The 13,952-nt window shown below is 41.9% G+C and overlaps 1 protein-coding gene across 1 annotated transcript; it reads left to right on the top strand.

Annotated features, from left to right (window-relative positions):
- The first annotated feature begins 10,685 nt into the window (after window positions 1-10,685).
- On the top strand, window positions 10,686-12,928 carry LOC124309823 (uncharacterized). Its single transcript, XM_046773564.1, has 3 exons — window positions 10,686-10,833; window positions 11,211-11,600; window positions 12,380-12,928. Exons 1-3 carry the CDS (start codon window positions 10,711-10,713, stop codon window positions 12,764-12,766), a joined length of 900 nt encoding a protein of 299 aa, XP_046629520.1. The 5' UTR covers window positions 10,686-10,710; the 3' UTR covers window positions 12,767-12,928.
- Window positions 12,929-13,952: the final 1,024 nt, after the last annotated feature.

Below are 13,952 nucleotides of genomic sequence, written 5' to 3'. Positions count from 1 at the left end.
GCTTCCTGCAGATTTTCATTCGCCATTCGCAAGCATCTTTGTACAACAAACCTTCACCTTTGGCACGGTGCGTTACATACATATGTATACCTATAATTCTTCTTCGCGGCGAAAATGAATGTTCGAATATGAAAAGGTGAAGAGCGTTGCCGGAAAAAGTTGAAACACGTGTAAGAAAATCGATGACGAGACCATGCAAAACAATGATGTAGAGATACGTTGCATGCCTCTGTGCCGTACATGCGTGTAATATAATAATAATAACAACAATAATGATGGTTTATTGTGCAATATATACATTGAACTTAAGCAGTGGCGTATGAAAAAATCTCTGCAGAACATCCCAACGCCGGATACGCGGCGGATCCCCGTGTTACAAGGTATAAGGGTCTGGCTACAGCTGGCGAGCTTTGAACGCCGGTTGGAAATAGCTCGAAAGGAACGATAATCCGGGTACGTAAGTACTCGAGCTGGAAACGCATACAACCCGCCCACGTGTTGGCACACAGCAAATATATTACCCCTCGGATGAAAACGCTTTTTTCACCGCGAACGTTAATATCGTATCCCATTGATCGGGATCGGCGAGCGAACGAACGAACGCTCTCGTCCCCCTCTTCTACCGCCTAACTCGAGATAAGATACCGAATCCTGGTCAATTTAACTCCACTTTCGATGATCAGTGCGACGTTCGTCAAACCGTTCGCCGGACATATTTGTTTTTCGATGTCTTTCATGCCAGAGAACGTTGAGGTACCTGTAATATGGAGACTTTGCCGGAACGATCAATTTATTATTTCTTTGATTTTTTATTTTTTTTATTTTGGGTTTCAAGCATGCATTCATCTGGTGGATTTTCGATCAAATATCTGTCGGGGTGGGGTTGACTTTCCGAATGTGAAAAGTTCCGAAAGCGCCTAATTTGAAATTATTTGGCGGCGAAATTCGAAGTAAAGAAATCAAACTTTGAAGAAACAACAAGGTTCCGAAAAGTCAAGTTACGATAGAGGAAAATTCCGAAAAATGAAGTTTCGATAGAGTAAAGTTCCGAAAGTTAAAATTTACTCATATAACGTAGTTTACTCAACGAAAGGATTCCCAACGTAAAAATATCAAATATTCGAAACAAAGAAAGATCAAAGTGGTGAATCTTCACCGAGCCAGAAATTCGGTGAACTGAAAATTTTGGTTCATTCGGAATTTCCATGTTTCAGATTTTAAAATCTTTTCATTCTCGCCCCTTCCGAATCTTGCACTTTCGGAACTTTCCAAACTCGGTATTCCAACCCCGCCCCAAAGATCATTTTTCCCGAGTGCCAGTTTTATGATCGTTAAACAAGGAGACACTTTCCGTATGAGAAATCTGAGCTCCAGTTTTCGCGATTTAACGAGGTCGAGGAATTGCGTGAGGTTCGCACGCGGGGGTCACGCAGCGATATTAATTTCGCGGCACAATGTACAAAGCTAATTATCAGCGTATCGAGCTTCGCCTCTGCCGCGCATAAGCGTGCAACTCTGCTTGGATCGCTGTATCACCCCCCCTGTTGAGAATGCAAGTAATATTTTGGCGTAACGATAATTCGAAATGCGACGGTATTCGAGGAAACGATACAACTGTCAGCGGACAGGCAGGCATTTGTACCTATCGGCAAATCCTCCTCCCTCCCTCTCTCCCTCCCTCCCTCCATTCCTCTCCTACTCGCTGTTACAGGCTCATTGATCCGCGAAACGAATGCTCACGTGCCCCTCGCTAAATATTATTTAACGGACCGCTTAACGGGATTATCATGTACGTTAATACGTGCATTCTCGCTTATACCTTGGAATATTATGGGCCATGCACCATGGATATTATATTCCTATGCGTACGCTCGACGGTGTGCATGGAAATTACTCGAATCCTCCGCGTACTGCAGTCTAGTTCAGCGATAACGACCGGCGCACGTGTGGTGTTCCTTCGTTTTCGAAAAAAAAAAGAAAATCAAATCCGCTGGATCGGTAAGAACTGACAACGAGAAAAAGGCGAGTGGCGGATTTTGCCTGACCTTGATAGGACCAGCCTGAAAACTTGACGCTGGAATGCGGTTCAATCTCGTGTGATATCGGCGAAGAAATTTTTTGCATTGCTTTCATTCTGTTCTAGAAAATTGGGTCAGTTCCGAGCCGAGAAAACTGCGTCGATTGAAAAAAAAGTATCTCTAGAATCGTTGACCATCCTTCGAAAATTCATTATTTTTAGTCATTTCATGACGTTGTCTGTATGAAATAACTCGAATACTATTCGGACCAATTCTGTACGAAATCTGATCGGTTATGAGTTGAGAAAAATAATCCAAATTCCGTTATTCGGTCTGCAAATATCGTGGGAAGAAAAATTGATCGCTTATCCAAACCCAGATACCAATCCAAAAATGGTCTGAGTTGATTATATAGACCTTGAAACGGTGAGATTTAGTGAAAACTCAAGTTTTAATTTTCGAGGTGATTACAGGAATTTCATATTTTCTCTGAAAGTGGTAAAACGGGAATTGAAAAACCAAAAGCGCACACTGGCAAAAGAATTTGTTTTACTGTTAAGTAACGCATACTTCGGTATGGCAAGGTAAGGTTTCGTTACTATTATGAAATTTTAGTCAAGCCAAACATGATTTGTTAGTTAATTTAGCAATGGCCACTGAGCTAAAAATAATCGACGCATCGATTAATCAGATCCAGAAAATAATCGAACACAACTCGATTGAATGGTTAAAAATTAATCGATTAATCGATCGTTCCGTATTTTTTTGAAATGGAAAAGTTCTTTAATAATTTATAGTTTCATTCATCTTTCAGTTATTATATCAAACAGGTACTTGGTAAGTAATACATTGATAATAATTGATACTCCAGACACGTAAACTGCATTGCGTCATTCATGGGAGTAAAAAACAAAAACTGATTGCGAGGAAAGATAATCGATTATTTTTAATCATCCTTACGATAACAATAAACAAACTCCTATCGATCAACAGTTTACTCAACTATGTAATTTGACAATGCTAACGAAACATTTATTTCACAATATCCAAGTATGCGTTAGTTTAACATTAAATAAACTCTTTTCTCACCGCGCGGTTCTTTTACGCTGATCCGTGCGTCGCATGCAAGTGTGATGCTTATTATTATTGTTATTATTATTATGAATCTCGCCGTCAGAACATCCACCGACTGCGCAATGCGGAGTGTATAATATCACGGAGACGAGAGCTGCCGCCGAAGTGGAAAAGTTGGTGCCGGTGGAAAGTTAGAGTTGGATTGTTAAGCTAACGATCGGAAACGGCTCCTCGGCAGCTTGCGCCTCGTTTCGCCGATCAATCAAGGCGCAACCTGCACTCCGAGGCTGCAGCTGATCTGGAATCCTTGTCTAGTGATACACAGGCCGGCGTGACGAAAACGCCGAGGGTCCACGTCCGTCGAGGCCGATGTGGAAGGGCGGCAATATCTCAATTTAACAAACCCCAAACGAACCGGGAAGATTGTCAGCTCGATAACGCGGATGTCCGATCTTTATCAATTGATTGTCGACAAACACATCGGGGATGATGCGGGAGGGGCGGCGGAAACGAGTCGCCTCGAACCCTCCGATTTTATTAATAGGGAGAAAAGAGATCTCCTCGATTCGTCGACGCCTATTGTCATTATTGTACCGACCACCACAGCCCCTTATTTTCAACGGGGCCTCGGCCTTTTCTTTCTTTTCATCGAGTTGTAATCGTCGGTGTAAACCGGAAACGCTTCGCTGCGCAATCGGCGTATGTCTGTCTGATTCTACGAGACGTCAATTAAAAATTCCACAATTCGATCTGTCGGCAAGAAATCTATGATCAGTCACGTCGTCGTCTGGTATCTTTAATTCGGAAAAAACAGTCGCACGAAGTGAGTGAATTGAAGTCATTTTTTGTTTTTAAAAGTTGTTTTCGAACCGTTCTAGCTCGTTTCGTCCTTGATTACATATTCCTAATTTTATCACTCTTAAAGTTCAATAACAAAAAAAAAAAAAAAGAAAAAAAAAGTGGCGATAACGCCGGCAAAAAAGTAGCCAAAAAAGGGCGAAAAGGTGAAACAAGGGGGAATTCGATGTCAACCATCGGGTTCTCCGCGGGCATAGATATACGTCATACTATACAAGGGTAACAACAATCGTTCTCGAAATTTCTACGACTTGTCATGGCTAACCAGCCACACATATTTGCGTTCCACTCGAGACTCGCGCTCAGCTCGGACACGCTTCGTTCTAATGAACGCGTCGGATCGGTCCGAGTGGATTTATGTCCAATTATTTTTCGGCGAACCGGACATCGTCCGCCGAGAGGAGGAGAGACTTATTCCACGCTTCTGCATCGTGGATATAATACTGCATCGGCTTTCACCCTCCCGCGGCATGCAGAGAATGAAATAGCAGCAAGGGCGGCAAACACCCGAGGTGATAGTTACGGCTACGCCCGAACAACTCCGGCAGCTATATCCGAAATTATAATTTCAAATACCCTGGCGGATCCTTAAGATCCACCCACGTGGGCTTTATTCAGTCACCTCCGAATTTACAGTTTAATATTGCTGTTTGAGCCTCGTGTTCAAATATCATCTGCGGTGGGTGTAATGAATGTTATGACTCATAATTATTTACACCTTGCGAGATTTTATCTTGACAAAATCCGTATTTAATACTTGTTACGAATTCACCTACTTTGTCAATTACAATTGTATGATCGGAATGTATGAAATAAAAAGCGAACAAGTGCAGCTGGGGTTAATCGAGTTGAATCGAAAAAATAATTCAATACAGTTCTATTTTTCATTTTATGTAAACAGAACACGAATTGCATTTGGTGAATGAAAGATCTATTTTAAATATGTTCGTCTGATCGAACAGCGTTGTCTGCAGTAGCTGTGCCATTCGTGCAGAGTTCATCTACGAACAAGATTAGCTAACGCTTAGCGAAATTGGACTGACCTCACAAATTCGGCAATATAAAGAGTAACGCGTGTAGTCTTGGAATGATTTTCAAGATGATCAAGATCAACGGTTTGCAGTTTTTTTGCGACAAGTGACACCACGATTACAATATTTCACGATTACCTACTCACATTTTCAAGTCATTACCAAATACTATTTCAGATATAAATTTCTTCATGCTTCAATTTATTGAAGATATTTCTGTAACCCCAAATGATTTCTCACGACCAGCAATGATTACCGATGCAGAAGTCAATTTCAAAACTATTCGGAGATCACGACATCGTTTCGAACGATATCGACACCACGATTAGGTACTCAAATTTTCGAGTGATTGCGAGATACTGCATGAGAAATAAATCTCCTCGACGAGCCCTCCCGACCGTGCCCGTTTTCTTCTTGCTAAACGTCCTTAGGACCAGACGTCCAGAGAAAGAAGGACGTTACTCTCGGTGTCTCTCGACGGTTGTGCAACAAACGGACACGAGCGAGGGCGAGGGGAGGGCTTCAAATGATTAAACGGAGGGCGGAGGATCAGTAGGCGTCCAATCTAGCGTTTAATTAAGACACGTTAAAACAACGAAGCGACCGTGGGATCAATTGACAATTACTGACTTGCCGAGGGGCGTCCCGACGCTTCGGCGACGCCGCGCGTCACTCCATCGGCACAAAGCCCCGGGGGTCGAACCCCGGGTGGCCAACTTATTGCCATCCAATCGCCCGGAGCTTCCACGCCGAACGTCGCGTCTCGGGATACACCGAAATTATTTTTCACCTCTTCCGGGATTTTCCTCGCCCCTCTTCCTCTCGACTCTAAACTCTCCCGCAGCTCTTTACACGCCACCCTTGTTATCATCGGTGACGAGGCTGCCGCTCTCTCCGTCGGCGCCTTTCTATTTTCGCCGACAATTAGCCACGCGATCGATTCCTGCTTACGGGATGTTTAAAATTCCTTTTTCCTTTCGCCTCAAGTTTCAACAGTTTGTTTACTCTTTTACTACAAGAAGCTTGAAAAACCCTGTCGAAAAGTTACGTTTAAACGTTTGCAGATCGTCTGAAGATATTATGCCTGAGCTTAAATGGTTTGGGATATGAACAACGGTGAGTCGGAAGATTTCGGATAATTTTGAGTCCGCGAAAACTTGAAATTGAAACATCTAAAGTTTTCAAGTTCAAGCATCGGTATCCGAGTACGTTAACAATTGACGGTATAAGAAACTTTGGGTCAAACCCTCGGTTTCGGCAGGTGATAAAAACTTATTACCGCAGGCAGTATGAATAACGCAGCTCGGATTGAAGGTACAAGAAATGCACTTGCGAAATTTCGCAAAACCGAGTGTGATGTTTGACATTCTGGAAAATTGTCGACGAGTATAAAGTTGGCCCGAAAAGAGAGGATGAAACAGGAGTCCGTTAGGATAGTGGCGGGAGGGGAGGGGGAGGCGAGAAAAAAAATGTTTAATCCAGGCAGCATATGGTACATTTCCAAGCTTATCTGACCAAAGTCAAACAAAAGCAGATGTTTGCCGGCGTGGTCAAATAACTCGCCTGCCTTCGCGAGGGGGAAAAGGTTTTAGTATTAGGTACAACGATGCTCTGAACATTTTTAAAGTATAAATTCCGAATATTGAAACATATACCTGATTCAGAAATGCAAGGAGTTTTTTCAACGAGGTCAAACGAACGCCGATTGACGAGCAAGAAGCTACTTCCAGTAAAAACAGAACGAACCCGGACCGTTTAAAATAAAACAATATTTTGCTGGCGACAAAGATCTTCGTTGAAACGAAACCATAAAAGGGAGTCTTTTCATGAAGTAAATGCTCGTTTCTGGTTCTTGAAAAATTGTATTCCCATCTCAGAATTTCTTTCACAGGGTGTGCTGAATTCATAGAAAGCTTGCGAAACTGCGAAATCTGATCATATCAAGACAAATTGTTTTCACCGCGTCGCACTTGGATTCTTGTGAAGTCTTTGTAAGAACATCGTAAAAAGGAGACCGTATCATTTCTGAATATTCAAAGAAAATAACATACCTATAGAAAATTGATGTTCAAAGCTGACGATTGAAGTTCCCTGCGATTGATCACTAGATAAGTAACCCTCTGATACCTCAGTTTCGCCGCAATTAAGAACGTAGCAGATGACACGCGCGATTATGTTCCACAGTTCTCGCGAATTCAAACAGCCAAGAAACATCCTCTGACGTTCTAATCATGAAGTCTTACCGACAAATTTCCCTTACGAATCGCATACAAATAGAAGGTTAAACTTGTTAGTCGGAATTACTTTCCGGAATAGCTTTTCGTAACTGACGATATTCACCTGCTCTGAAATCATCTCGACGCATTTGCGTCGTATCAGGATATTCTTCCAGCGTGCCGAGTTATTTGTATCGCCGGAAAATCGGCGAGAAACGTTCAGACGAGACGATCAAAAATTTGAAAGGAATCTGTTTCAAGGAACGACATGCACGGCAGCAAATTCTTTTCTGTTCTCACAAGTCTGGCGTGTATTGAAATTGATTCGCGTGTCTGAGCTATGCGGAGCGGCGCTGCAGCGTCCCGACGCCGAACGCGTCGTGAACGAGAGAAAATACCTCGGAAAAAGAGATATAAATGAAGGCATGGGGCAAGGTGGAAGGGAAGAGAAGCGAGGAGAAGGAGCTTTGTAATTCGCGATTGCGATTGAAAGACCTTCAGGGTGAAAATTTTAACAATAGATTTTTTTTGTCACAAGCATTCTATCTCCTCGATTCTGCGGCAGTTCTGCTATTGACTGCGACTACCGGTCAAATGTTGATTATTTTTTATCGTTTTTGTTTTTCGTTTCGGTTTGCTTTTGTTTTTTGAACTCTTGTTGTACCCACCTCTTAGCGTTTCATTTTTTCGGAACGATATTGAATTTCTGGATATTAATAGGGTTGCCATCCGATATGGAAAACTCGAAACGCTGGAATAGCCAGGGTTTTTTTGTTTGAAAAAAAACAGAGAAATCCTTTTGACGATGTTTGGTAAGACAGCAAATTTGATACTCGAACTTTCATAGCTTTCCAAATGTTATGGTTTCAACGAAATACACGTACTAATATAGCATTATACGCGAGTAAGCGTGATTCTGTTTGTGGTAAAAATTAAAATACAAACGAAGTAAAAAAGCTTTGCAATAACTTGCGCGTGATTTGCGAGGATTGATGCAAATTTTCTTTAAAAAAAAAAAAAAGACAATTTTGAATCTGGATAACCTAGAAAAGTTTGAAAAATTCACGATGTTAAATAATAATAAAATAAAAACTAATAAAAAAAAATGAACATGTTAACCAATCACCTCGCTAATCAGATATTTCTATAAATGCTGCACGTGTACGGAAAATTTGCATGCTAATTTCGATCATGTGGGAAAAATACTTCAATTACAGTAAAACATGAGTCACGAAAAAACAGGATAAAGTCGTTAATATGAGTCAGTATTAACGCGATGCAAAGAAAAGAGAAAAAAAAAAAGAAAGAAAAAAAGGAGAAACGAGAGAAGGTAAAGCAATATAAAATAATCCCAGGCGTACTATTAGAGTGTACAGTGACGTTTGAGCGAGAATGATGAATTTCATTCGACGTTAATAATGGATTCCAGTCGAGGACTTGTTTGATTACGCCGTACGGCACGTTAATTACGTTTGCATGAATCCATACGCTGGGCGCAGAGGTTTACATATACTCAACGGGTCATCTTTCAATTCGGATCAAAAGTCAGACCACGGCGCTAATTAATTTCGAATTAAATGGCGCATTAAACTTTGCCTAAGCAAATATGTAAAATTATACAAGGTTCGTAAGGTCCTTGAGAACTTTCCCGTTCCCTCATTATTTGTCCGAATTTTTTTGTCGCTAATTTTTTATCACCTCGGATTATTCAGTGACGTGTCTGGCTAATTTCCGATGGAAATTAAAAAGCGCCTGACAACGGTTGTAGAAATCTTACGTTACGCCTTTGTGCATGACCGTTTTTTCTGTCATCTTCTAGCCGCGTCGAAAATTGCAATTCGTTCACGTAATCGAGATTGAAATTATGCCTTTGCCAAAAGCTCTGCGAGGGTGTTTATTCGTGACTTTTTAGGCCTCCGTAGTCGAACAATTCAGCTTGTATTCTAATCGCACATACCATCGAAATTACGCCTAGATTTATTCCCGACGCAATACCTTGTACAACTCACCCGAATTCTCGAGGACCCTTCTGTTCGTAATTAATTATTTCGGACAGGCGTGGAGGCGGGACAGAATATTCCAAACATTTGCTGAGATTAAAAACGTGAGGTGCGAAGCTACTTTTCTTAACTTTGTTTCTATCGTTGCAAATGTTTATTTCGCATTAATATTCATGGCCGCATAAGCTGGTGATAACGCTATCGTAATAATGTACAAAACAAACTTTTATTCTCTTTTCTGTCGACGAAATGAAAAACCACACTCATTTTTGAATATCAGTGTCGTGCCTACTGCAGAAAAAATTTACCAAAATAAAGTAAGAGCGTATCTAAATTGACACTCGTTACGAAAACTTGATTAACGTGGACGTTTTTTCGTTTCGAGTAATCATTTCCTTCGATAAATTAGTAAAAAATTTTACTCGAGAGTGGTTTCAGCTCTTCTTTGCTCCAGCTCAGCGAGTTAAACAGATTCCTGCAAAGCGCAACGAGGAACACACGAAAGACTGTGCAGCCTCATCTGGCAGCGATACGGAAGCCGAGGTTCCAGCCTGCTCTTCAATTTTGTGATTCCGTCGGTTGCAGAACGAAAGCTGGTTACAAAGCACGCTCGTCCAGACAACAATCGATTCGGAGTCGCGTGCGCGCGGCTCTTCGACTTATTACCGACTGTCGAGACACGATCACTTACCCGCTGTCGATATTTCAGTCAAATGCGAAATATCATGTATCTCGATAAGAGAAAGTAGAGAAATAATAGTTACGAAAATTAATGAAATTACAGCAGCTTGGATTTCGTTCTAAATTTTTTCAGACATGGATTTCGGAACTTTTGTTCATTGCGAAGAATACGCGTGTCATATGACATTTGCCAGTGGAATCTGTGAAATCGATTCCCGCGTTGCAACGTTGAGGGAAAAAGTAGTTCTTATCTATATTAACCGAGAATTAGAAGGAAACCTATAACATGTGAAAAAATTATAAATGGATTTTCTTATTTATGTGGTACAAACGTCGGTCTGTCCATCCAGTTTATGGACTTCCGTGTATTTTTGAATGATGTCGGAAAATATTTCGGCAATAGCGACCGTGAACGGCGATCAACGGATTTGAATAATTCATTATGACATAGAGTTATCGGCTGTCGAAGAACTTTCGGAAATGCCTAAATGCAGCATGAAACAGCATCCTTTTACTGATCTGAATATATTTCGAGTCAAGATGTTAAAATACTCTGAGAATGCCGATCAGCCATTAGATATTTAAATTTTCTGTAAACGATATTCCTACTCCTGCCAGAAATCATTTTGCTGATACGGGATCCACGGGATCGGCTTATAATTACATCGAAGTTACCGAACGAATCTGAGGTAACGACTACGGCTTAACGATCGGGACACCGATTGGCTAATGACCGTCTAATCTAATCACTCTTATTTGACGGAAACTTAACTTATCGAAAATCTATCCAAGCGGCTGAGTAAAAAACCGTTCAAACAGTGTAAACGAAAAAATGGATCCTGTCGCAGCAGCCAAAGCCTTTGTCAAGGATACACTGTCCGTGGAATTTTTCCAGGACAAATCTGACCTGCTGAACAAAGTCGTCAGAGCCTTTTTCGAGAAAGTGCCGTTCCAGGTGAGTTCACCAGACATTTAGGTACTGGACCTAATCGTTCAGATTTGAAAACCTTTCACGAAAAACCGTTCGACGAGGTTCTCTCCGCTTTTTGCGGATTTCGTCTTTCCGATTAGTATCGGTATCGGCATCGGTATTTATCAATGTCCACGACCATATTGAACAATTTGGATTCATCCGTGTCGAGCGAGTTGAACAAATTACAAAGACAAACATCTCAAAACTCAGAACGTCAAAAGTACTACTCTAGAGAATAAAAAACAGTCGAAGACCTTGAACTAACCGAGACAAACCAAAACACTCAAAGTAAGAGAAACAGAGAAACACAAGTAGACGCGATGGCAGAGATAAAAAATTGCATCCTTATCGACTTGCAGAACATTTCTACGAGCATTCTTCCTCCCGAGCAACGCTTCCCGACGGAACAGGTGATCATAGAGAACGGTATCAGCTTAAAGGGCGGGCTGAACATCCACAACAACTGCTTTCTCAAAATGTTGCTCGAAGCGCTGAGCTACAAGGTTCACCTCGTGGCGGCGAGCGTCGTGCATCCTCCAAAGTCCAAGGCACCGAGACGCTTCGGAAATCATTGCGCCATCTTGGTTCGAGATCTGGAGAAACCCGGCGATCTTCACCTCGTCGATGTCGGCTCTGGCTACCCCGTCTTCAAGGCTGTTCCTCTCGACCGTCTTCCTTACACGGCGACTGACGTCACTCTGACATACAGATTCGTCGAGGAATGCGGACAATGGCACAGAGAGCACAAGGTACAAACGGCACGACCGCTGATTTCGACTCGCGTCGCGATTTTTGACGTTGAAAAGTATCAGAACTGGCCTGGGCTTAGGGGCCATTCAAGTATTAGCTAACGCTAAAACAGGGGTAGGCTATTCGGAGAAACGTTATCAAATGTTACCCTATAGTATTACTGTGGCGTTCCAGGCAAGCGGTGGTTAACACACGAAATTCGAAGTGCGTGCTCTGAGACAAAACGTTAACAACGTTAGAGAAGTCACAATATTCCACGATTCGTTTCGTTCTAATAAAAAAATAGCTCATTCTATTCGTAAATAACCAGTTTTCTACAAATTATCTCAGACAGATTTTCCGTTGAGTTCGCCAGCTGGGAAAACAAAAATAAAATACATACAATCCTATTAATTTTCAGATGTTGAACTTGTGATTCGACAAGAAATACGTTATTGAAAATCATCATTAAACTCAGGCGATCTGTGGAGGATTCATTTGACAACAGGATCAGATATTACTCGTTAAATATTTTTCGACGTAAAAATAGTAGACTAATGAGATTTCCATGGTATAGTTGAAGCAATGCTGTGTGTATAGTTGCGTTTCCGTGTTTTAACATATTCTCCCCCATCGCGAAAACTTTTACAGCCGAATGTATAAGATCTATAGACTAACTTCAGTGACACTGTTCAAAGCTCCGTTTCATAAAGTTCCATTATTGTTGCAACATTTTTCCAACGAGACTCTATTACGACTGTGCTCTGTACATCCTTAATGTATGCTAAAATCCACGCAGGATGCGGATAGCGAGACGTGGACGCGATTCGTGACGTACGACAAGGAGGCGGTGCAGGCGAGTCCTGCGGAAGTGTTCAAAGGACCGGTCGAGGAGCTTTTTCAGGAAGATTGGCTCGTCGCCGGCGTCACGGCCGTCCGCTACCCGCAGCCGGGGTCATCGGCCATCCCGGATGTCCCGGACTTTGGCAGGGACTACGACTACGTCCTCCGCATAGTCAACGACAAGATCACCTTCGGGAACAGCTCGGGATACACGTGGGAGGAACCGGTACCGTTGGACCAGCTAGTCTCCGTATTTCAGACCTACTTTCCAACCGTGCCGAAGGATCAGGTTCAACGAAAGGTTCAGATCCTTTCGGAGGAGGCTGCCGGCTGCAAGTACTGACAATGAGTCGAGTCAAGAGTCGCCTCCGTTGACTTTTTACCACATTTCGGCGATGCTGCGCTGCCGAGTCACGTAGTTCGGACGAAGAACTTTGTCCCGTGTGATTATCGAAAATGATCGTTAACGCTTTCTTGAAGATATAAATTATTCATTTCAGAACAATGCGACACGTTTTCTGTAATATTACGAATTTCCTTTGCTTCTCTACGACCAACGATATCACAAGTGCCTGCTTCAATTCTACTTCGTTTCCCTGATTTGCTTCTTTTTTTTTTTTTTTTTTTTTTTTTTACTGACATAAAAAATGTGGCTATTCGGCTATAGAATTTACACTCTTTCGTCGCAATGAATAACTCGTGCCGGTTCCGTAGATTTGTTTCCAAAGACTTTCAGCCCTGATCAACCCAATTCACATTCGTGATGCACCGTCATCTCAGAATGTGTTTACATAATTGTACAAACCACGTAACACGTTGTGGATAATTCGATAGCCATTCACGCCCAAGTCTCCATGCGTCTGTTACATGAACGAACGCGCCTAAATCGTGCCCCATAAAAAGACTATTCTGTATAAATAACAATTAATATCGAGAAATCATGCACCGGCACGATGCTACCTGCGACGTGTCGAATAAAAAACTGTTTCTTACGTAACGGAAAGTTTTATCGTCACGAAGCTGATGTGTACGAGAATGGTAGATTTTCCAAATGCAGAGGTGTAGCGGATGAAATTTACGTTAGTGTGACGGCAGGCAATAATAATCGCGTTAGTTACCAAGTCAATATGCATTACACCTATCTCTGTATACCTGTAACTAACGAGTTAAACTCGTTCGACCGGCGCGATTAGATAACGAGATAAAGATAACGGTTCAGATTCTATTAGTCAGTAGGTTGAAAATTGATCTCGCTCCGGCACACGCATATCCATTATCTGCCCGTTCCCACGTACCTTATACCTACATAACATGTAGCTTGGATCACACCTGAGTTCACTTTTCACTGAGGTTAATTTACAGAAAGCACTCGCATGGTTGAAGAGGATTAAAGAGGAAATTTCAGAAGGGGATACCAGGAACAGGCATTTTAGTGTAGGACACCTTTCTGTATCGATGGCTTCAACCTTTTTTGAGGGGTTACGTAGGTCTTGAACTTTCAAAGAATCCATAATAAAAGAATTATTTTT

This window comes from Neodiprion virginianus, chromosome 1, assembly GCF_021901495.1.
Source record: "Neodiprion virginianus isolate iyNeoVirg1 chromosome 1, iyNeoVirg1.1, whole genome shotgun sequence".
In the NCBI taxonomy this organism is placed as follows: domain Eukaryota; kingdom Metazoa; phylum Arthropoda; class Insecta; order Hymenoptera; family Diprionidae; genus Neodiprion; species Neodiprion virginianus.
Note: the sequence above shows the minus strand (reverse complement) of the source record. Positions and strands in the feature narration are given on the sequence as shown.